Source organism: Sardina pilchardus, chromosome 19, assembly GCF_963854185.1.
Source record: "Sardina pilchardus chromosome 19, fSarPil1.1, whole genome shotgun sequence".
Classification (NCBI taxonomy): Eukaryota; Metazoa; Chordata; class Actinopteri; order Clupeiformes; family Clupeidae; genus Sardina; species Sardina pilchardus.
Window position 1 is genome coordinate 32,016,742 of NC_085012.1, and position 23,334 is coordinate 32,040,075.

Below are 23,334 nucleotides of genomic sequence, written 5' to 3' on the forward strand. Positions count from 1 at the left end.
AACAAAAGCCTAGTCGAGTGGAGAGGACAGGGGAATGTCCCAAGACGATCGAGTTGCTGAGGCAGTGTGACAGGGTGGTGGAGGACACTGGGGTCTTGTATAGAGAGAGCTGGGACCGGAAGGAGGGTCGAATGCGGCAGCTCATTTTGCCCCAAGCACTACAACAAGAGGTTTTGAAACAGATGCATGATGGTCATGGGCACCAAGGCGTTGAGAGGACCTTTAAGTTGGTGCGCAGCCGGTCCTACTGGCCCGGTATCTATAAGGATGTGGAGCTGTATTGCAACTCTTGTGATCGATGCATCGTTTCTAAGGCACAACAACCTAGGGTCGTGACAACAATGGGCAGTCTGCTGGCCACAAGACCGCTGGAGGTAGTTGCAATGGATTTTACAGTATTGGAACCCTCTTCTGATGGACGGGAAAATGTGTTAGTTTTTACGGATGTTTTCTCAAAATTTACTGTTGCGGTCCCCACACGGGACCAGAGGGCTGTGACGGTAGCCAAATGTTTGGTCAAGCACTGGATCCAGCCCTATGGGGTACCAGTGCGCATACACTCAGACCAAAGCAAGTGCTTTGAGGCTGAAGTCATCCAGTCATTGTGTAAGCTGTATGGCATGAAGAAAAGCAGGACTACACCTTATCACCCCCAGGGGAACGGGCAGTGTGAAAGGTTTAATAGAACACTGCACATCCTCCTTCGCACCCTTCCCCCAGAAAAGAAGAGGAGATGGGTGGAGTATCTGCCTGAGGTAGTTTTTGCCTATAATACAACAGAACATCAAAGCACAGGATACACTCCCTACTTCCTCTTGTTTGGCCGTGGCCCTGGGGTACCACTGGATGTAGCCTTGGGCAGCGATGATGTGGGTACCCAGATGGAGTTAAGCGAGTGGGTGGAGTTACACCAGACACGGCTGCAAGCAGCGTTCAAACATGCAGGGGAAAGGCTGAAGGGGGCGGCAGAGTCCAGAAGCCGGCGCCAGGGAACTCCAACTAGGAACAGTACCCTTCACCCCAACCAGCTGGTGTATGTTCGTAATAGGCAGTTTATGGGCAGACACAAAATCCAGGATGTGTGGCTCCCAGTGCCCCATAAGGTGCTTGCAAGGGTGGGTCAGGACTCGCCTGTTTATTCCGTAGCCCCAGTAGATGCCTCCAAGCCCCCAAGGAACGTGCATCGCAATGAATTACGGCTCTGTGGCCCCAGGGTGCAGCAAGAGTGGGGCGAAGAGACCTCGGAGAGTGGGAGTGAAGAAGAGAAGACTGCAGATTGGGTGGGTTTACAACAGTATCCATCCCCTGCCAGAACTCTAGGCCAGGAGGAGGGCCTCCTAGCTGAAGATGAAGCTAGTTCATTAAGTGAAGAGGAGCAGTGGTGGGGAACCAATGTAGCGGTAGGTGGTCTGCCAGGGCCATGCGAACCCACACCCCTGAGAAGGACCAGCCGGCATAGAGCTGGGCAGCACACTAACCCATTCAATCTTCCAAGGTCAGCTGTGGGCTACAAGGGGAGAGGAGGTGGGCAACCTTAAGGGACAGCTGTAAGAGTAGGGTTCGGGAAATCTGTGGGACACTGATTTAAAGTGCGGGGGGGTGAGTGTGGCATAGTGAAGAGGGTATTCCCAGGTATGACGTAGGGAGGTGTCATAGCGGTGTAAGGGGAATCCTATTGATTGTGGTGCACCTGGATATAGCCTCGTTAGGTAAGCAGGTGGTAGAGCAGCAGATTGCCTTTGTTTGCACAGGCCCCTTGCCATCTCCGTCCAGCCGAGTGTTTGTTGAAAGTTTGATTATATGTTGAAATCCAAGGTAAGACGCACCGATCTTTATATGTGATGGTTTTGATAGTATTGTAAATTGAGCACCGGGTGATTTTGCCATGTGTTCTATAGTAGATGCAGAGAGCTACGTGATTACAGCGAACGGTGTGAGCAACATAGCATGAGGAGCTGGGTGAGTTGGCACGGGCCTTGGCAATGTTAATTGATTTATCTGCTGATTTTGGGTATGTGTTGAAGGCTGCTTGATGGTTTGTGTGGGAATATTTGTGAATGTGTTTTATGTTTGTTTTAATTATAGGCATCGTGTACGCCACTGTTTAAAGTCTCCCATTTTAGCCTATTGAATGTACTCTACTGCGCTGTATGCATCTTACGGGTGGGGTGGGTTATATTATTGTGAGGCCCGTCGGGCAGTAGAGGGAACATTTAATGTACGGGGTGGGTAACTTATGCTAATATCGCAGTAGTTTATTTGCACAAACGGCAGTGGGTTTACTTGTGGTGGGAGTTTACCGCTGTGGGTTCTACGTTGCTTTAATTGTAAATCTGACGTGTCTCCAAGGGAGAGGAATTAATAAATTGTATTTTCATAATCCTTTTTATATTCGGACTCCGGCTTAGATTCCTTATAGACCTCACAGAATGATGAAGGCTACCATGCTTTTGGGCACTTTCAATGCTGCAGAAATTTTCTTGTATCCTTCCCCAGATCTGTGTCTTGACACAATCCTGTCTTGCACGTCTACGGACAATTGCTTGCTTTTCACTCTGACATACCGTAATGTACACCATGAACTGTGAGACCTTATATAAACAGATGTGTGCCTCTCCTAATAACGGCCAATAAATTCATTTAGGCACATGTGGATATCTCAAGGACCATTGATAGAAGTAGGACGCACCAGAGTTCAATTGCAAGTGTCATAACAAAGGGTCTTAATACTTAAATAAACGGCCAGGGTTTCCCGCAGCGCTTTCCTGCTAAGGCGGCTGCCTTAACAACACAGGGCTGCCGCCTTAACTAGCGTCTTCAATAAATAAATAAATAAATATATTATGTATAGTGATATTCGCCGTATTACTCTGTCATGTTTTCTCCCTGTCATTCCAAACCGTAGCCGCTAGTCTCCCTTCTCTGTAGAACGCATAAAAAAAAGAAACTTTTTCAAATCGAGTTGGCCTATGCGCACAGGCGACGCGCTCATTCAGCATGAGTTTTTGATATCAGGTGCCACTGCCACGCATATCTCAGAGTGACTGCGAACACAAATAGCCTAAACCTAGCTAGATTTGACGACTCTCACAGGAATGGTTCTCCGTTGAATCTACCAAATGTGTGGGATGAGCGGCATAACACTTTTGAGCGCTTTATCTTTTTTTTTTTTTATCACTCGTCTACTATGAATGCATAGCCCACTGCATCTTGTAATTTGTTGTGACAAACACTTGTGCCATCTAGCCTACAGCTAACAACAACTTGTGACGGCTATTCATTCACGTGTTGTAAAATTCTGAAATTGTATGAGGTTTACACAGGCTAGTTTAAACTTTAAACTGTAGCCTCTTGTCCCATGCCAGTTTCATTCATCCCGACCGGGCGGGACGCACGTTTCCGTTTTGTAGAAATAATTCCTGAATGTTGTTTTCAGAGCTGAACATGGAACTTTATTTGACAGATGACAGATTTGGTTGCTTGTGACAAAATATTAGCGTTCAATGCGGTACGATCTCGCTAATTATGTTTTAAAAAGCATTAAAAACGTTCCGGCTCTCTTAGGCTAACAGGCACGCACAATATAGGCCTACAGCTTCAATCAAAGAATTGCAGCTTTAGGCTACTAAATCACAATTCATTAACTTACATACAGTCGCAATGTTACATTTTCATACAGTTTCATCTTTATTCCATGGTATAGCCTATTCTAAAATATCCACAATTACAAATATTATTGGTTTTAATAGAATATTATAATATTGACTGGCTTTAAATATCCTATAGTGCTATACTGAGCAGTGCAAAGGTTTTGAAAGATACAAAAGGCCCTGTATTGGAGTTGTAAACTTACACTTTTAAGGTATAATATTGTCTAAATTGTGTTAATTATGTTTAATTGTTTGCTGATACAATTAAATCTGATACAATGAATGTGAAATCCTGGTATATTGCTGTCATTAGTGTCAAAATTCAACATTTTCAACATTAATGAAATGCTGACAGCCTACTAAATTTTTACTTCAGCTGACCTCTTTGTCTTAAAGTAAATCAGAAAAGAAGTGATTTAGACAAGTGTGTGCTAGACTGCTCCTGTAGCCAACAATCCCCTCTCTACCCTTTGGGAATTGAACTGTTATATGATCCTTGGTGATGTAAATTACAGGGATGCAAACAGACATGTGGTCAAAAAGGAGTGAGCCTCAGATCGGGGGGGGGGGGGGGGGGAGGGGGGAGGGGGGCGACGACTTATCGGTGTCTAACCTCTTTTGGAGGAATAGGCCTAATATGGTCACTACGGTCAATGTAGGGGGTCATGATATACAGTATCTTTATCCTGTTTCAAAGTTGCTGCACAACCATCATCTTGGTAAACTATCCTACCTTGACACTGTATGCCATAGCCACTGTATTGCTGTTCTTACTGCATCTTGAAATGTCTTGAAAGTACACACAGTGTAACCCTCTTTTTGTCCAAAATAAATTGCAAAATCTCTCTAAACCAGCTGTTTAGATACTCAGTAGCCTATATGCCTTTTAAAGTTTTGGTGAATTATTGGCACACTAATAATGTAGACAAAACAATGACTGCTGCCAAGTACAAACAAATGCTGGGAATACCATTTTTAAATATAGGCAATTTATTATGCCCAACTAGCTCTTATACAAGACGACAGCTCATGTCAACACATTATTTGTGTAGGCCTATATTCTAAGCTGTTAGGCTACATCAGGGGTACTCAATAGGCGGACTCCGGTCCGGATCCGGACCCAAACGTAGTGACATCCGGACCGAGCAAAAATCGAGATTTTATTCATTTATTTATTTATTTTTTCATAGTGATCCAAGCGAGATTTTATTGGGTTGATATTTCTACCTGTGTTTCCGATCACTCATCTACTGTAGCTCGCGCGCAATCCTAATGTCCTATCAGTGGTTGAATAACCTACATCACATCACTATGACAACTCTTGTAACTGCAAGCGCCTAGTCTGCGAGTGGCCTATCGGTCCGTTCCATTGGGCTCACCCACAGGACATCACCAGAAAGCTAGCGTAAGCCTACAACAACGATTTACAAGCGGTATTTGTTTCTTTAGCAAGCCAAGCAAATATCACGGTGTGCTCCAAAATTGACAAAAAGCGAAAGTTGGATTCCGAAAATAGTGAGTTCAGACAGAGTAGCCGACGTCAGGACTGGCAAATATGCATTGCTGCCTGCGGGGAGCACGAAGGAAACCAATGTGTTTAATCTATAACTAGCACTCCAAGAGCGCAGACCTTCGCCAAGCGCCTCCTGGATTCCAAATGGTGATCCTGATCACTCTCAAAATGTAATTGTTTCTTCCTTAAGAAACAAGTTATCTTGCTAACAAACAAACAAACAGACAGACAGACAAACCCCGATGAAAACATAACCTCCTTAATTGACGGAGGTAACAAACAAACCCTGATGAAAACATAACTGGCGGAGGTAATGAGACAGTTGCACTTGACAAAAGTGGAAACTTGAAACGTCATTATGAAACAAAGCATGTTCACTTCGAGCAGAATTATCCACAAACCTTTTATTTACTGCCTTTTTATTTAGCCTACTTTTTTCTAATTTTGGAAATGCACTGTTCCGGACCCTGGATAGATTACAAATTTGGGGAGTGGACCTTTTGAGTTTCTAATTGAGTACCCCTGGGCTACATGTATGATGGTATGATGTGTTTTTTTTTCTTTTCTGTCATTATTACTATTAATATATTGGTTCAATTAATTTACATGCCTACTGTAGCACTTCTGGCAAGTACCATTGCCTAATAGATTCCTACAAGTTTTTTGTCAAGGCAAGTTGCTGCACTGCCAGCTACATCTAATCCAAACATAGAAGGCCAATAATAATAGGATCTATTCTAGTTGGTTGGTAATCCAAATGCAAAAAAAGTATAAAGGCTAAACCAAAATTATGCTAATTAGCGATTAGCCACGTTGCTAATAACTACAATGAAAACGGTTCTGACAGCTACTGCAATAAGGCCATAATTTCCTATACAACTACATAAACAACAGAACATAACTTGAAATTAACTTTACTCACGTTATTGTCTTGCCATAATGGGCAAAGTAGGCTAGTCATTGAAACTTTTGTTATGCTCCACACAGCAGACAGATGTGTACTCTTTCCGACACTTTCAAGACAAGGCTATTTTTAGACATGTTGCGGGAGACATAACGAGCCGATTGATCTGACTATAATCTTTATTTTATTGATGATGTCAGCAGAGCCAGCTTCTATAAGCCATCGTGTGGTGTGCATGATGAACGAACCTTATCCATATGCCAAGAGGTGGACATGCGTAAGGCGTGTGTTAAATATCCCTTTCAGTGCGAATGCAATACAGTAACGGTGGGTTTCCACACAAGTTAAATTTCGCCTCGCGCCCATTGAAAATGAATAGGGAAGCGAAATTCGCTCCGGTAGGGCGAAATGAAGCGAATTCGTCTCATGGGGCGAATCAAAGTTGGCGATCTCCCAACTTTATGCAAATTTGAACCGCTCAGAGCAAATCAGAAGCCTGCGTTGTACACAGAGGCGGGAGTTACAAAAAAATCTGAAAACAATGGCGGCAGCCCGGGGGTCGTAACTGGAAATATTAAATGTGAATTAAGGTTTCTTGACCACTTTTAATGGTTTATTTTGAAACGGTTTATTGTTTATGTGCGACATAAATGTGTTAAGGACACACAGATCATTGTAGGTTAACGTAAGCTCTCTAACGGTAGAGTTAGCTTGTTAGCTAGTTGACCCAGTATAACCTATTGAAAACACATAGCAGCTAAATCGCTAGCCCACTGAAATGAACTACTATCGTGTTTATGTACAACATGACTTGTTGTCAACATAAAAACATTAAAACGGATTGTTGGGTGTATGCCACTTGAACATACTTGGGCTAGATAAACCACTGGATATAATCTGAAGCACTAGACTGTCTTGCTAACTAACCACTAAGCTAACCTGTTGAGCTACTGTTGACCACCGTTTTCAACGAGTATCCTGCCTGTCACTCAACCGAAACGCTAGGTGTGCGACCACCCCCCTCGGGCGAAATTTTAACAGGCGTATTTCGCGTGGTGACATGCCCTGTGGAAACCCAGCGTAAGCAGTAGGCTATGGTGCGCACGGGCTGCTCCATTGGCTTTGCGTGCGCAGCTTTCTCATATGTCTACACTACAGGCTACTGTCTCATAGACCGTACATTTACGTATTCGGTAATTTCCATACAGAATTATCTTTGATGAAATTATAATCAGACCGTGCAACGGGACCCCCCCCCCTTAAAAAAAAACTCATCGGATCTACACGATTCACCCAAGTCCCCCAGACAGACGTGAAAAAGGCGGCAGCCGCCAAAAGGCGCGCCGTTTGCATCCCTGAAATTATGAAAACCTCTTTCTTTGGTTGGTCTTGGTGCGGCCTTGACTCCTTTAAGACTCGGTCTCGACTCAGACTTGCTTCCTAAAAGACTCGGTCGTTGTCACTCGGTCTCGGCTGCAGTTAAACCAACGGTCTGGACCCCCCCCCCCCCCCCCCCCCCCCACATCGTAGGGCAGTGGCGGCGATTCGGCGGGGACGCTACGGCGACGCCCCCTTCCCCTGGACAGACACCACCTTAACTAACAAATTTTCTGGGGGAAACCCTATTCTTTATGTAAAAAAAACACTCCAAAGACCAGTTTTTGTGGAGTATTACACTAGAGTGTGTAGATTGTGTATACAGTAGATTGATGAGAAAAAAAAGAATTGAATCCATTTTAAGATGAGTCTGAAACGTAACAAAATGTAGAAAACTTCAAAGGGTCTGAAAACGTTCCGGTTGCACTGTAAACAGTATGTAATCATAAAACAATTTTCAATTTTGAAGACCAAGTGCATTGCATCCTTTTATGCTTACAATTCAATCAAATAACCAACCTGAACCCATTTTAATTCTAGAACTTGAAGCAGTTAAGACTAAGTAAAAGTAGTAGGTAAGCTAAGTCTGAGAGAGACTAGGAGCAGTCAGGATTAAGGATGGGCATAATTAATCGACGATCGAGAATTGATCCTTAAGAATTTTGTCGATAACATACATTTGTAATCGATTAAACTATTGTACCTTGCGTTGCGTAGTGTGAGTCTTGAAACAATGATATTAATTTCACTGTGTGGCAACAATTAAACATTTTACCAGCTGGGGGAAATGTTTGACACCATTCTCAGTTAACTGCGAGTTTCCGTTTTGATTTCAGTAGTAGCCAATCATGAAGGGGTCAGGGTGAAGTGTGGCGTGGGACCATTTTAATTTCAAAAGTGACTGTGCTGCAAGCACTACAACAACGTGTAGGTTATGCTATTTAGCAGACGCCTTTGTCCAAAGCGAAGTACAACACCGCCATACTCAAACTAGCCAACCACTTGAATAAATATAGAGGTGCATCCTGTAACTTTATTTAGTCTACCAAACGGGTAGAATCTCACTAGGAAGAAAAGAAGCAGGAGCTGTAGTAAGACACCAGTCTGGTGATAGTAGCCTAGGCTATGTCGTGACGGAATGCGATATGCTGGTTTCAATAAATGTCCATGCTAAATTCGAGTTGATGCTAGGTTGAAACTGAGTGCAATCAAAACATAAACTTGCAGGTAACTGAGAATGGCTTCAAATATTGCCCCTGACTGGTAAAATGTTTAATCGTTGCCACACAGTGGCATTGATTTCATTGCTTGAAGACTCACACTACGCAACAAACACGTAGTGGTTTTGTTTTTTCATTGCATTTTAAATAAAAATAAATCATTAATGATTAATCGATAGTTGATCGTTAATTCTCCCGACGATCGACTAAGAAAATTTAATCGAATGCCCATCCCTAGTCAGGATGACTCTTAACATGCAGGTACACATGCAGAATCACTAGGAACGACCCTTTACATAGTTCAGCAACAACATCACTTACAGTAGTCTGACATGTAGGCCTTGAAGGTGAAGCTGAGTGTCTCACGCACGTTGATGCGCACAAGCGAGTTCCGACGCAGGTTGTCCAGTGACTGCAGCTTGTGGCGGCATGGCCCCTCGTACAAGGACCAGCTGTTCCAGCCTTTTGCTTCAAGGAACAGCCAGGTGTGAGCTTTTAGGATGTTATTGTGGGCCAGCGCAGGCATGCACATCTTTCCATAAGCACTGCCATCCCTATGCAGGTGCTGGATGAGGAAGCTGGTCTTGCCGGGGCACACCACTGACATGCCCACGTGCCGCCAGTCAAATTTCAGGCTTTCTGCAGCACAGAGCACAAGGCAGTTACATATACATACCGGCTATCAGGATCTTGTCGGGACTTAACCGGTGGTCATTCTGTGTATTACCTTGTGCCATGTGTTTGTTTACCTGGCCCCGTATTCACAAAGCATTTTATGTTACCACTAAGACTACTCCTAAATCGCACTACAAGACTTTAGCTAGGAGTTTTCTCTTTATTCACAAAGCCTCTCAGACCTACTTTTAGTAAGGAGAACGGACAGCTCTTAAGATAAGATGAGAAGCTCTATTGCTATGGTTGACGTCATTACTCATGAACAAGCTGATTAAAGTGACCACCTTGATTGGCTGGTGATAATAACGCGGGAATGATGGCAAAACCTCTCCTACGATGACGAGTCGAGTGACAGGTGACTGGCTGGTGAGAATGCGTGTGCGATGTCAGACTGTGAAGGATGGAAGATGATGAATAAATGGGCATAGCCTAAATTAATAAAGAGTAATGCAAATAGCCTAGGAGCATAAACACGGACTGGAGCAGTATCTTTGCAACATGTTTTAAATTAATCTGAATGAAAGCATGTTCGCAAAGAGGAGAAACAATTTAATTTAATTTAGGCCAACAATGATTGTCGGTGGCGTTATTGCATCCTACTGTAGTTGCAATGCACTATTTATTCCCTCGCATGACAGCTCCTGGGACAGCACGTACATTAGGGTGCATCAAAAAATAACATTTTTGAATTTTGATATGGCTGGGTGCTAATAGTGTTCCAATATAGGTAGAAACAACACATGCAAAATATTTTTCCATTACATGATGATTTAGGGGTGCCACCACACATCTGTTTTTGGTGGATAAAGTGGCTGTGGTTCTCAATGGTCGCCATGGCGACCTGAGGTAAAAAATGCTATAGCTCATTATTATAGCTTATTATTACATTACTACTATTATATCTTTAGTTGTGTCTTTGTATACTTATTTATCACAAGTCATTTAAGTCATATTTATAGGTATTTGGTGCTCATTACATCTAGCTAACGTGAACTAGCAACAGTTTGCTAACCACACCACCTCCATTGTGCATCCTACACTGGGACAGCAAGTTAACACCGATGCTCAGCAATGTGTGCCAGTTGGAGGAGCGTCCTACTGTACAGTGAAAGTTGGAGATACAGAGAGGCTGAAACTGCTTGGAATCCTGGCGTATTAGAAGCAGACCAATGAGTCATGCCCAATGATCATTGCCCGGTTGACATGCACGTTGCTGCAGGACTGGTGCTGCGACCAGGTTGTCAACATGGCATTTGACACCACTGCGTCAAACACCGGCCATCTCACTGCAGCCTGCATTGCCATACAGCTCTCAAAGGGCCGAGCACTGCTTTGGTCTGGGTGCCGGCACCACATGTGTCAGTATCACCCCATGTGTATACCAATAAAGTAAATTAAACTTTATATCCCTGCTGAAAAAAAAACGCCTGACCAGCATAAGATGGTTTGCTGGTTAACCAGCTTGTCAACCAGCTTGTTTGACCACCCTATGATGGTTGACCAGCTAGACAAGCAAAACTCTTGTGAAAACATACCTTCAGCTGGTTTACCCAGCTTATGATGGTACAGTAATTCAGGCAGACCTGCTGAAAAAAACAGCTACAGTAGAAGCCAGCTTATGCTGGTAGCTGGTTTTAGCTAGTCTTTGCTGGTTTTCTTCCAGCTATTACTGGTCTTTGCTGGTGTAGCTGGTTAGGCCACCAGCTAGACATGCTGGCGTGACCATCTGAGGAAGCTGGTTGTGCTGGTATGACCAGCCTGTCGTGTGGGATACAGCTGGTTTAAGATGGTCATGCTGGTTACCAGCCTGCCAAGCTTGACAGAGATGGTCAAGCTGGTTTTCTACAGTAGAATGACCAACATAAGCTGGCATGGCCAGTAAAAACCAGCCATGTAGACCAGCAACACCAATTAAAATGACCAGCTTGAGGTGGTGGTACGACAATCAAAACCAGCTGAATTACCATCATAAGATGGGTAAACTAGCTAATATGTAATAGTTTTCGCAAGAGTTTCGCTGGTCTAGCTGGTCAACCATCATAGGTTGGTCAAACAAGCTGGTTAACAAGCTGGTCAACCAGCAAACCACCTTAAGCTGTCAGGCTGTTTTTTTCAGCAGGGCAGAATGACCATCTTACACCAGCTGTGTCCCACACAACAGGCTGGTCACACCTGCACGACCAGTCACGCCAGCATGTTTACCTGGTGGTCTAACCAGCTACACCAGCAGTAGCTGGAAGAAGCAAAAAACAGCTAAAAACAGCTACCAGCATAAGCTGGTTTCCTGCTGGGTTTTTTTTCAGTTGGGATGTGTGTCCGACATCCACAAAATTCAGGGTAAGGCCATGTGAACAGGTCCCATTGACTTCCATTCATTTTGTCCATAGGACATTCATTCCAAATGAATAGAGACTCTTCAAAGTTGAATTCTGAGAAATGCCCAAGTTGTAAAAGCAGACAACTTTTACTTTGATAACCCTACAGAACATATTACTGTATAAAAGTTCACTCTATTCAACATTTCCAGGTCAACCTTTTGCCAATTAGGCGAAAATTGCGCATTTTTCAAAATTTCGCCATAGTTCATGTGTTAGGTGGCACCCCTAAATATCAATGAAATTCCTTAAAACTTTGCAAAAGTCACTTTTTTCTTGATTGGAACAAAATGCAATGCCAGCCAAAATGATATTTTTAAATTAAAATTTCCCATTCAAATTTGATGCACCCTAACGTACATTTCACTATGCTACATCGCGACGTGAAATGCCACTAAAAGCGGTTTGTGAATAGGTCTTAGTGAGTTAGGAGTCCTCTTGAATTCTTTTAAGCTGTCCTAGACTTAGGAGCTATTTTTAGGCTTAAAATGCTTTGTGAATTACTTTTAGTGAAAATAGGAGTGTGTGTGTTTGTGTGTGTGTGTATATGGGTGTCTCACCGTTGCGTGACTTCATGAGGACCCAGGAATCCTTTAAATTCTGAAGCAGCAGATCATCGCTTTGCAAAGGCTCAGCATGTGTACTGGGAGCTCGGAGTGTTTCAATGACTTCTCCTTCGGCAAAGGCAAGATAACCAGGGACGAAATGCTGCTGGCCTACAGCTGTGATGACCACTTTTCCCCCCGAACTGCAACACACACACACACACACACACACACACGCAAGATTGCATAGGTGAAATTGTTAAAAAAAAACATGATCAACCATGAGCCATAGTGTCAATGTAGTGAAGATGAACAGATTAAATAAAGTAAGCACTCAATCAGACAAAATAACGTAACACTGTTAACTTTGACAATGTTATCTTTCTGTTTGAAAACAAAAGATAGAAAAGTTTGGTGAGTCTCCTAGAGTCTCTTCAAGCTACTCTATCTAACCCTACAAACTAATTCCAATGTGGGTAAAAGCAAAAGTGTATCTAATATATATCTAATGAACATATAAAAAAATCTACCCATTTATATTTAGTGGAACATACTTTTTTTCAAGGTCAAAGGTAGCAATTTCCAATGCATTTTGCCATTGGGATTTACTACTGGTGAAATGGGTAAAATTTTAAACTATAGATATCAAATTGAAACTTTTGGTATCCAATATAGAAGCAAAATGCAGCAATTATTTTGAAGCTGATTGTACCTATTGTTCAGATTTAGTTTTCTAGAAATATATGCAAATTATTGCATATGGGCAATTCCATATCAGTTGGAACAGGTCCGACACCATGGTCCTCAGTTTTTCCTGATTTTTGGTCCAAATGTTCCTCCATGTCTCATTAGAAGAAAACCAAAATTTTAGCTGGGTATCTTGTTTAGTTTCTGAGATATGGCTCTTCAAATGTGGTTAGACGCGTCCTAAAAAAAGGCTGAAAATTCTGGATTTAATGATCACCACTTTTTTTTAAACCCCTCTCCTCTCTTAAAGGGATAGTTCGGATTTTAAGACACGAAGTTGTATGGGTTCCCTGTCAGCAACGTAGTGCATCAGCACTGACTTACCCCCGACAGCGTCCTGTGAGCCGAGATCCAGCCGGTTTTTGATCGTTTTTGATGCCGGACTATTTTCTTCAGCAAGTTTCTGGGGTCACGAAAGTAAAGTGTTTTTCTTCTCAAAACCATATGCGTTCAACAGAGTGATATATTTGCACCACAAAAACGTTGTCCAGCTGTCAGTAGCGCGCAGTGATAGGAATCGCGAAAAATAAGTAAGTGATAACGAGGTTTGAATTTTTCCTGGACAACGTTTTTGTGGTGCAAATATATCACTCTGTTGAACGCATATGGTTTTGAGAAGAAAAACACTTTACTTTCGTGACCCCAGAAACTTGCCGGACTACTTTCTTCAGCATCAAAAACGATCTAAAACCGGCTGGATCTCGGCTCACAGGACGCTGTCGGGGGTAAGTCAGTGCTGATGCACTACGTTGCTGACAGGGAACCCATACAACTTCGTGTCTTAAAATCTGAACTATCCCTTTAAGGCTACCATATTATTTTCTAAAAATTTGAACACTGGGGCAGTACCCTGTGTTGTTGTCCAAAATCATAAAGGAATTACAGTCCTTCCCACCATTGGAGACTTATTCATCGAAACAAACCCATATTTGTTTTGAAAGCAATGAAAAAAAAAACCTGTTTTTGTTCTCTTATGGTCATGAATGGCTAGCACTCACTGTTTTAAAACTCTACATATATATAGTCCATGAGTAAGAGAACATGTTGACAAAAAATTGAGAATGTTAGTTTTCGTATTTCGAGGCTATGAGCATTCAAAGTTGGCCAAAATGGCGTTTTTTCCTAAAAATGCCACTTTTATTGCCTTTTTCCAAGGACAAGATGAAATGCAAATCCAACATTTCTTTTTTTACACTTTGTAGATCATGTGAATGTGGTAGATCCAACCTGTCCATTTTAATATCCCCACAGCACATGTCTGAAGTTAGAAAAAATGAAAAAATGTCTTTGCTGAAGGAGGTGTTGGTTTGATTTGTATGAACCTCTTAGAAGGACAATATGGGGTGTAAACCCATTTTGTCTTTTTGAGGGATCAGCATGCCATCCTGTTAACAGGATAAAAATCTTATATCCCATTTTTACTCTTTATTGATCCCTTATAGTCCAGGTGATATGTGAAAAAATCGTTCACTTTTTCATAAAAGCATGAAACTTGGTACGCTTGTACAGTTTGGGGCCCTGAACATTTTCAAAGATGGAGCCATCGCGAAAACGCCTCGTGGCGGCCGTGGCGGCCATTTTACTTTCCGCCATTACCGAATTATGTATTTTGCATCATATCTCCTGAACCAAACATGATAACACAGAAAAGGTGATGTCTACCCCTATGTTTTGATGGTCAAGGATTACAATGATACCATATACAACATCATAAACTGTTCAGGTGAATAGTTAATGGTGAATTCAGTGATGTGAGAAGGAAATCACAGCATCTGGGAACCTCGGCTAGACTAGATAATATCATGTCTGTTGCATGCAAGTTGTGTAGAGTTCTAAAACATAATCCTTTTGTTCATTAACTCTGACAATGCTATAAAGAGTAGGACAATATTCAATATGACATCAACAACTCCGCTTGAAAAAGAATATCTCGAACACAAAGATTTAATATGACCAGTCCCACCTCTGACTCTTCATTCACAACCATGTCCGACGAAGGGAACTACACCAAAGCCAAAGAGATGCAGCAGGGGCCAGAAAGGGAAGAAATGGAAGCAACAGCACCCCTACACCACAGAGGGTAAGATATATTCAACCTCCCCAGCACCGGACTAGGAACAGCCGATGCAGAAGAACTCACCGATTTCATCAACACTGGTGGTCACCGACTGCCCCCTCTACTCAGTCCCCTTGACCAAGGTCACCTTGAAGGGCAGTCCAGCCAAGGGCATCACTCCACAAGAGACCACCACTTCGACCTGACCGAACTGTTTCAGAACCCGTCTGGTACAGTTACCCTGGTAGAGATAGGAGAAAACTTGAGGAACATGGACAATGGTTTCCCAAGCTCTCAGAAGATGAAGGAGATGACTGAGGAAGTGAAGGCAAGGAAGGAAAGACTGAACAATACATTGCACAAAGAACTAAATGATATATAAAAGAATCAGGAATTAAATGGGACAATGACAATGATTTTCCACGAGGAAGGGTCAGGAGATGATACATAAGGGACTTGGGTTCCACAACCAGCCAACACATGGAGGGCACGCCCAAAAATGTCCCTAAAGTCAACGGTACCTGCACCCCCAGAAACCATAGAAAGGGGAAGAAGCGGCCAGACCAAGAAGCGGAAATGGAGATCAGCCAGCACCTATGGAAGACAATACCTTGATGAAGTGGGCCGAATTTACCGCTAAATCAATATATCCAGAAAGAAACTGTTATGTGTGCTCAACAATAAGACCAAGGCTGATGATAGTACCAGCGTCGGCAACGTGCGAGGAAGACATGGCCAACCAGGAGTCAGGGAAGGAGTACGAGGAGGACATGTTCTCCCCATTTTGCTGCCTCAGGCTGAAATACTGAACAGGCACAATCTCGTAGCATTACCCGGACGAGGGAAAACCTACATGGCGTGCAGCAAAGAGCAATGAAAAAAGCCGTGCCACAGGAGGCCTTAGCATACAGTTACGATCCATAACTTTACCGGTCAGATTACAAGGTGACCAGGATCCCTTGTTATTTTCTGTGTCATTTTTGCCAGGCGGTCATCATGTAAATTATCCATTATATTTAACTCTCCCACCATTTTTCCAGCCCTTTCAGTAACACTGCCAATCCTGGCCGTCTCTGTTGCTCCAGCATTCCCACCCCAACCGACCACACATTAACTCCAAACGCTACATATCACTGACATAAAAAAATATTCTCACCACATCAGCATTTACCTTATAAGACTGCAACTATGCAATATAAACATGGACATTTTTCCATCAATAAGTTAACATGATCAGACCATGTTAGCTTGTCTTAAAAAACATATACAAATACTTGTATGAGTTCACCCATTCTGCTACTGAACCTTTGATTATACTGCCTCAGTTGAACCTTTGATTTCCACTGCCTCAGTTGGCATCTTATTTCTCCTATTCTATAATCAATTACTAATTCTTCAGTTTTCTTAATGTTGAGTTTTAGGAAATGAGTGTCGAATTGGGTGTGAATTTTGAGAAACCCACTCTAGTTTTCAAAATTGTGTTTTAGCAATTGGAAAAAAACTGCAAGCATTGAGGTGTTTGGCTAGGTGGCACATGTATTGGTTAGCTCATGCTGTGTCATTTTGAATGCCATTGTTTTGAAACTGCAACCATATTATGTCAGATTTCCGTCTTATGTAGAGAACTGTGCTCAGTGCGTGCAAAATGTGTGTAAAGCAGAAAATGTGTTTAGACTTTTGGAGACTTGAGAGGGTGTTTTGCTGTCTGTGTGTCAGTTTAAATAATTGTGCTATGAGTGTCATTTTGGTGTATTAGCAATTGGAAAAAACTGTAAAAGCCTATTTACTATGATGTGTGGTTGTATCGTGTTGAAAGCTGAGCTAAAATCATAGTATAGAATTCTCACACACTGTCTCCCTGCATCCAGATGACAGCATATCACTCATTATAATCCAATTCTTATAAAAGTGCATAGATAAAATAGATCTGAAGATCAGTGGTGATTAGAACAATGCAATTGTTACAAAATTCCAATTTGGCAAGATGGCCGTTGCATCTAAATTGAGTCGTTTATCAGCTCATGTAGGTGTTAAAGGTATACTATGCAGGATTGGCGATTTCATCGCCGGTTTCGCTTTCACTTTTAATTTTTCGCTCGTTTTATGCTTGCATATTTCTCTGGAGAGCTTCCCCTACAGCTCTAGCGTGTATATTTTACAAAACTCCTCAATCGGTCAGTCTGCCGTGCCTTTTCATGAGACTTTACATGACACTTCCTGGAGTAGAGCATGGGTGCGTGCCCGAGGATTCCTGAAGTTGCAAGTGTGGTTCTACGGCTATAGACCACTAGGGCGGCGACCGGTATTGACTCATTTAATCATATATAACAGTATGAAACGAATTGATTAACTGAAAAACGTTGCATAGTATACCTTTAAGAGTGGCTGACGTACTTGTCACTTTGGGGTTCAAAATCCATCTCGGGCCCTAGCCTTATGTTCATAACAATAATTGGTATATCCTGTCTCTTGGTCAGGTTTCAGTTATAAGCACATTCTATACTCGCTCATTGCATAGTTAACCGTCATAAGCATTTTGGTAAAATGCTCATGTGCACCTAGTTCCTAGGCTGCCTGGGGCATTGCAAATGCAAAAAAACCTCCTTAAAGTGCGCAACTCTGTATCAGTGTGGAGGAGACTGTGAAGGAGACAGTGAAGAATAGGTTCAACAACAACAACAACAACAACAACAAAACAATCAAACAAATGTTTTTAAAATAATTTCTTTTGAAGTAAATCTTGTGTTCGAGACATTCTATTCAAGCTAAGTTGTTAATGGTCATATTGAATATTATTCTATTCTTTACAGTCACTGTATTGTCAGGGTTAATGAACAAAAGGATTATGTTTTAGAACTCTATAACATGCAACATACATGATATTATAAAGTCTAGCCGAGGTTCTCAGATAGGCCTGCTGTAATTTCCTGTGACATCACTGAATTCACCATTAACTGTTCACCTGAACAGTTTATGATGTTGTATATGGTATCATTGTAATCCTTGACCATCAAAACATAGGGGTAGACATCACCTTTTCTGTGGTATCATGTTTGGTTCAGGAGATATGAGGCAAAATACATAATTCGGTTATGGCGGAAAGTAAAATGGCCGCCACGGCCGCCACGAGACGTTTTCGCGATGGCTCCATCTCTGAAAATGTTCAGGGCCCCAAACTGTACAAGTGTACCAAGTTTCATGCTTTTATGAAAAAGTGAACGATTCACCTCAAATTTGGCACATATCACCTGGACTATTAGAATATGTCCAAAAGTTGTCATAAATTAAAAAAGGCGACTAAATTGAGGGGCTTAAATGGCCAAGTGGATCAAGTCACACAAGGCTAAAAATGAAATATAAGACAGAAGAGATACTGAGGGAGAACACTGTGAAATGTATAACCCCTGCTATGATGGCCTTTGAACCCACTGTGTCCTTAACTGAGGTTCATTTGTAGAAGGTGGTAGAAAGTGAAACCGTGGAAAAGTATGATTGTACCCATAAGGTTTGCCAGAAATATATCTAAAATAGACTTGCTTGATACCAGCTTGCTCTAAACCAAATAAAAATGTGCTAATGCAGCAATGATAGATAAACTTATATGAAAATAATATTTACTCAGATTTTCAAAGTGTGATTCTGTTTAAATAAAAACATGTAACTTTACTTAGAATAGAAGTATGATTTTGCAATAGATTAAAAAACTGTATTTTTTACTTAAACTTTAAAGAGTAACTGTTTAGACTTAAAATGTATTTTTCCTTGAATTTGATAGAATGTCTAATCAAAAGATGTGTTTTAATTCAGCTTATATAGTATGTCATGTTTAATGAAATGTGCTTAGAATATGTATAGAGGAAAAAGCTTGTAGTTCATGTGCAGGTCTGAGTTCAAAGCAAGGTCACCAGAAAGGGAAAAAAGAGAGACAAAGACACTTGGTCGTGTCGGAGCGCAATAGGTCTAGACTTGGGCGTGAAAGTAGTATAAAAGGTCTCCTTCGCGGGGACTTAAGGTTCTTCTCCTTTTTCTTTTGGACTCTGAACTTTGCATTTCGAGACAGATAGAATTTTTTTTATTTTGTATTTTATTTTTAATAAAGTCAAAGCCCTAACCTTTTGTTAGGGCATTGTTTAAAAGCCGCCGAGAGTTCTTTTTCGTGTTTCCTGCCTCCCCTGTGTCAAAGAGAACATCGACCCTCTCGCAAGAGGCGCAAGCCTACAGAGGGGACCTAGTGGGTAAGTTTGTCTGTGATTTGGGCTTACTTTCTAAGACACCGTTAATGGGCAAATACTTACTGCACAATGCACTGACACATACAGGAGTAGCAAACTCAGCTGTGTATTTAGGAAGGAAAGTTCTATACACCGTAGCGGTCACAAAACCAACTAGGCTTCGTTTAACAGTTGTATTTCTGTAAAATAAGGTCTAAATGCATACCACACAAGCAGGGATATGGAAATCGGTTTTTAATAAATAAACTTATGTAAAAACTGAGCACAAATTGTTACAAATAAAATCAAAACCTGTGTAATGTCATGTATAATATGCAGATTCATCCTTGAAAAATTCATATTATCTTTTTGCACTGTTAGTAAATTAAACTAAGTTTGTTGTGAGCAAACAACTTACTTTAACTTATTGAAAGCAGATGTGTATTAATGACTGAGAATTTTTATCTTTCAGTAATTCAAAATCATACTAGTTTAGATTAACTGAATTATTCTCATAGATTGCAAAAGGTCTGTCACTGGAGAAAGAAAATACATATGTGTGATCAGCTTTGATAGTGACTGTGAAGCTTTCTGCGGTCCCTTGTTCGACAGACAACGTCTGCGATGCGGTCTCTGTGACCGGAGGTTGACCTCAGTAACCATAGTCAAGAGTCAGCTGCCATAAACACAATCTATTTTCTCCGAAAGTGTAAAGACACTTTATTATAGGTATGATTGCAGGCAATAGGATCAGCAGTGAAAAAGGACTAGATTAAAGAGAGCCTCCTAAAAAGTTTCACTTGTTGACCCCAGAGTCCTGATCAAGGATTTTTGGTCCAAATAGAGAAAGTCTCTCTCTTTTGCATCAGTCCTTTCGTACATCCTAAACCCGTTGAAAAGGGGCCCCTGCAAAAAACACGATACTGACAGTCACTTCCTCTTCTGCAAGGCAAGATTTGCAGAGACAGAAGAGGAAGCACACACTCTTTAGCAAGGCGAAGAACTCGCAGAGTCTAAAGACAAGCATACTCTTTGGTAAGGTGTAATAAAAAAAACAGAACCCAAAGACAAATACACCACACCACTCTTCTTGAAAAAGCGAGAGCCTCGCTGATTTTTGAAGAAATACACACACACCCACGGAGTAGCGATCTCAACTGTGATTGTAGTAGCCCTATATTCACCAGAGTAGACACAAAACGCAACATGGCGCCCAACGTGTAGGCAGTGATTGAGTAAGACGAACAAGTCACCACACTAGCTTAAGCGCTCGAACCCACAATACCTAGAACAGTGTATAGGGTACGATACACAAAGAGTTTCTTGTTAGATAACCCAGTAGCGCGCGCACTGGCAAAACCTAAAAAGGGCTCGCAAACCGCGCATAAAAGTCTTGTTAAATAATAGCGAAGGCGCAAATCGACCCAGTAAAAGGCAAAAAAGGATTATAAGGTACCGGCCATTATATATCCTGCCGCGTGATAGTTACTGGTCAAACCAAGTTCGATCACTGAAGCCGACAGAGGCTGACTGTATCCGTAGCATAAGGCAAATCTTAGGTGTCACTGGTTGTATCCTGACGCGAACCCAGAACACGGAGTGAAGTGGGGAGTTGCTAACCCACGAGGGACCGCACCTATCTGAAGAGTCCCTAGCAGGGAGGAACAGTTATTAAACAGCCGAGACTAGGGCATTATGGACCCTGCAGCCGCAGACAGTGAATGGACAGATAGCTCTAAATCTGACTCAGATGACGAGCAAGAAGCTCCTTTCAGTATGCGAGCTATGAGGGAAGCCATAGCCCGACACCAAAGTCCGGGTGGTAGGAGGCAGCGCCGTTGGCCGACACGCACGTCTAATCCTACACAAAATTGCAGGTTAATCCTGGGAAATGTTTTGGATTTAGACTTCGGTACAGACAGGGGCACCTTTCTCAACCCGGCAAACGTACAGCTGTCGCACACAGCAGGAGTAGCTGCTGCAGTGCAAGGCCGCTGGAGTGAAGAGACCCGAAATAATCGAGCCGACCTATTATCACAACTCCCGCTGAGATCAGGAACCGTGGTAGCACAAAAGGTCATAACTGACCCACAGGTTAGCACGGTCTTACACGTCGCTTATGAAGCCCATGATGGGACAATGAACCACCACCAACAGGTGCAACATTTACAAACATTGATACAAAAAGCTGTGTTGATGGCGTCAGGGACCATAATAACCCCTCCCTTTGGTGATGGAGTTTTTGGTTACGACACCCTAGCAGCAACAGGGGCGCTCCGAAATGTAGTACTGCTAAACCCAGGAAGACATTTCGTAGTAGTAGCGCTAACAGAAGACAAATTTCAAAACCTAAATGATGAGTTAGGGAAACCACTAGCCCAGGTATCGATAGACCAAAATAATGGCACAAGAAGTGATGTGATAAGCGTTCCCACAGCACATTTGATCGCTGACATCACACCACACATGCCAAACACACTCCCCCCGATATTCAGACCCCAGGGCGGCACAAGGGAAGCTCCAGGCGTTGAGCCTGTGGAACCTGAGTTTCCTGACCCCCCTATACAAAGGGAGGGAATTGTGACCGAGGTCGGGGGAGTAAGAATGATTTTCTTAGCCGCACCACCAGATCAGGCCCCATCTGAAAACATGGGCGCTTTGACTGTATTGAGGCAAGTTGACATTATGACAGATCCCCCAGAAGAGGCTGAGATAAGGAGGACCTTCGGGTCAGCCAGATATCGTATAGCCCGTAGTACAGTAGCCACCAGCATAGGAGAGCCTGAGCCGGGGGAGATGGTGAGATTAAACACACCAGGAGCCCTCAGGGAATGGTACTCCGCAGTGCAATTGGTGAGAATAGAGCAAAACACCAAAATGAATGATTTGTCGGCGGCCATAAGGTACTCTATAGCAGACGCAGCGGATGACAATGATCCCATTGTAACCATAAGACTGCGTACTCAAAGAAAAACCTTTCTGGGTCTTAGACAGAGAGAGCTATTTGCAGCAGTTGCATTAGCCTACCCATGGGGAACCGCCACAAATCCCATAACGGTGAGGTTCTTAGTTGACGTAGAAGAAAATGAGGCATTCCTAGAAAGTCTAATGAAACAGGCATACGCCGGTGTGCCAAAAGGGACCTCTTTGGGCGCTTCCACTCTCCCCATCCCCGCCACGGGCGAGCATGCCTTGTCTGAGGAAGAAGTGGGGGAAAGAGAGGATGGCCTCAGATACAGCGTTCCGGTCACACCAGAGCGAGGGCGAGACAGAGCTAGGGCCTGGCCACGAACACCCAGACCTTCCCCCCCGAGGGGGACCCCGAGCGGTCTTCAATATGATGGGTCACAACTACAAAATTCAACCCCACAAGGACCCACAAGGGTCCACGCCATGCCGTCTCCGATAAGTGTAGGAGCACCCATAATACGAGCCCCCTCTACTGTATCGTTCGCGTCTCCCCATGACCCGATACAGTATATTAGAGGGGAAAACAAAAAATCACCGCCGATTAAATATAGAACACAAAATTGTAAAGCCCCCCCGTGTAAACCACCTATATGGTCAACATACGAAGGAGTAGCTTTCTGCCCACTAAATACTTCTCAAACTTATCAATATAAAGAGAATGAGAATAAAAGACCAGACATCCCCTGGTATGAAGCCTCAAGAGAGGAAAGAGAAGTAATCAGCCAAGCGCCCTCATCCTCTGAAGTTTTGGGCCTACCTGGCATAACCAGAACATGGAAGGAGGCACAGCTGGCTATAGGTTATGACTATTACAAACAGGGATGTGATAGAAGAGACAGGTCTGTAGAGAGATACTATGGGATAAACGCCCTGTTTAAATCTATAGACCCTCCCCAAGCACAGCCAACCTGGAGCAGCAATGAGCGGACAGAGGGCCGTGGTGCTGCAATTCAACCAGAGTTAGGCACCTCCACGTTTTCACGAAGCCAAATCTTAGGCGCAGGGATGAGCACCGTAAAACTTCTTGGCCTACTTCCCCCTAGGACGGAAGGGCAATCAGACGCGGTATATCTCAAAGGCTGTATTGATGC

The 23,334-nt window shown here is 42.8% G+C and overlaps 1 protein-coding gene across 2 annotated transcripts in view; it reads right to left on the minus strand.

Moving 5' to 3' along the window:
* The window catches only part of LOC134066228 (cation channel sperm-associated auxiliary subunit beta-like), a 195,924-nt gene that overhangs the window by 64,841 nt on the left and 107,749 nt on the right, over positions 1-23,334 (minus strand). For both annotated transcript variants that reach the window (XM_062521483.1, XM_062521482.1), the window contains exons 18-19: positions 12,275-12,462; positions 8,986-9,303 (exon numbers count right to left, since the gene is read on the minus strand). In XM_062521483.1, the coding sequence (XP_062377467.1) occupies positions 8,986-9,303; positions 12,275-12,462 (506 nt within the window). The remainder of the gene's footprint in view (positions 1-8,985; positions 9,304-12,274; positions 12,463-23,334) is intronic.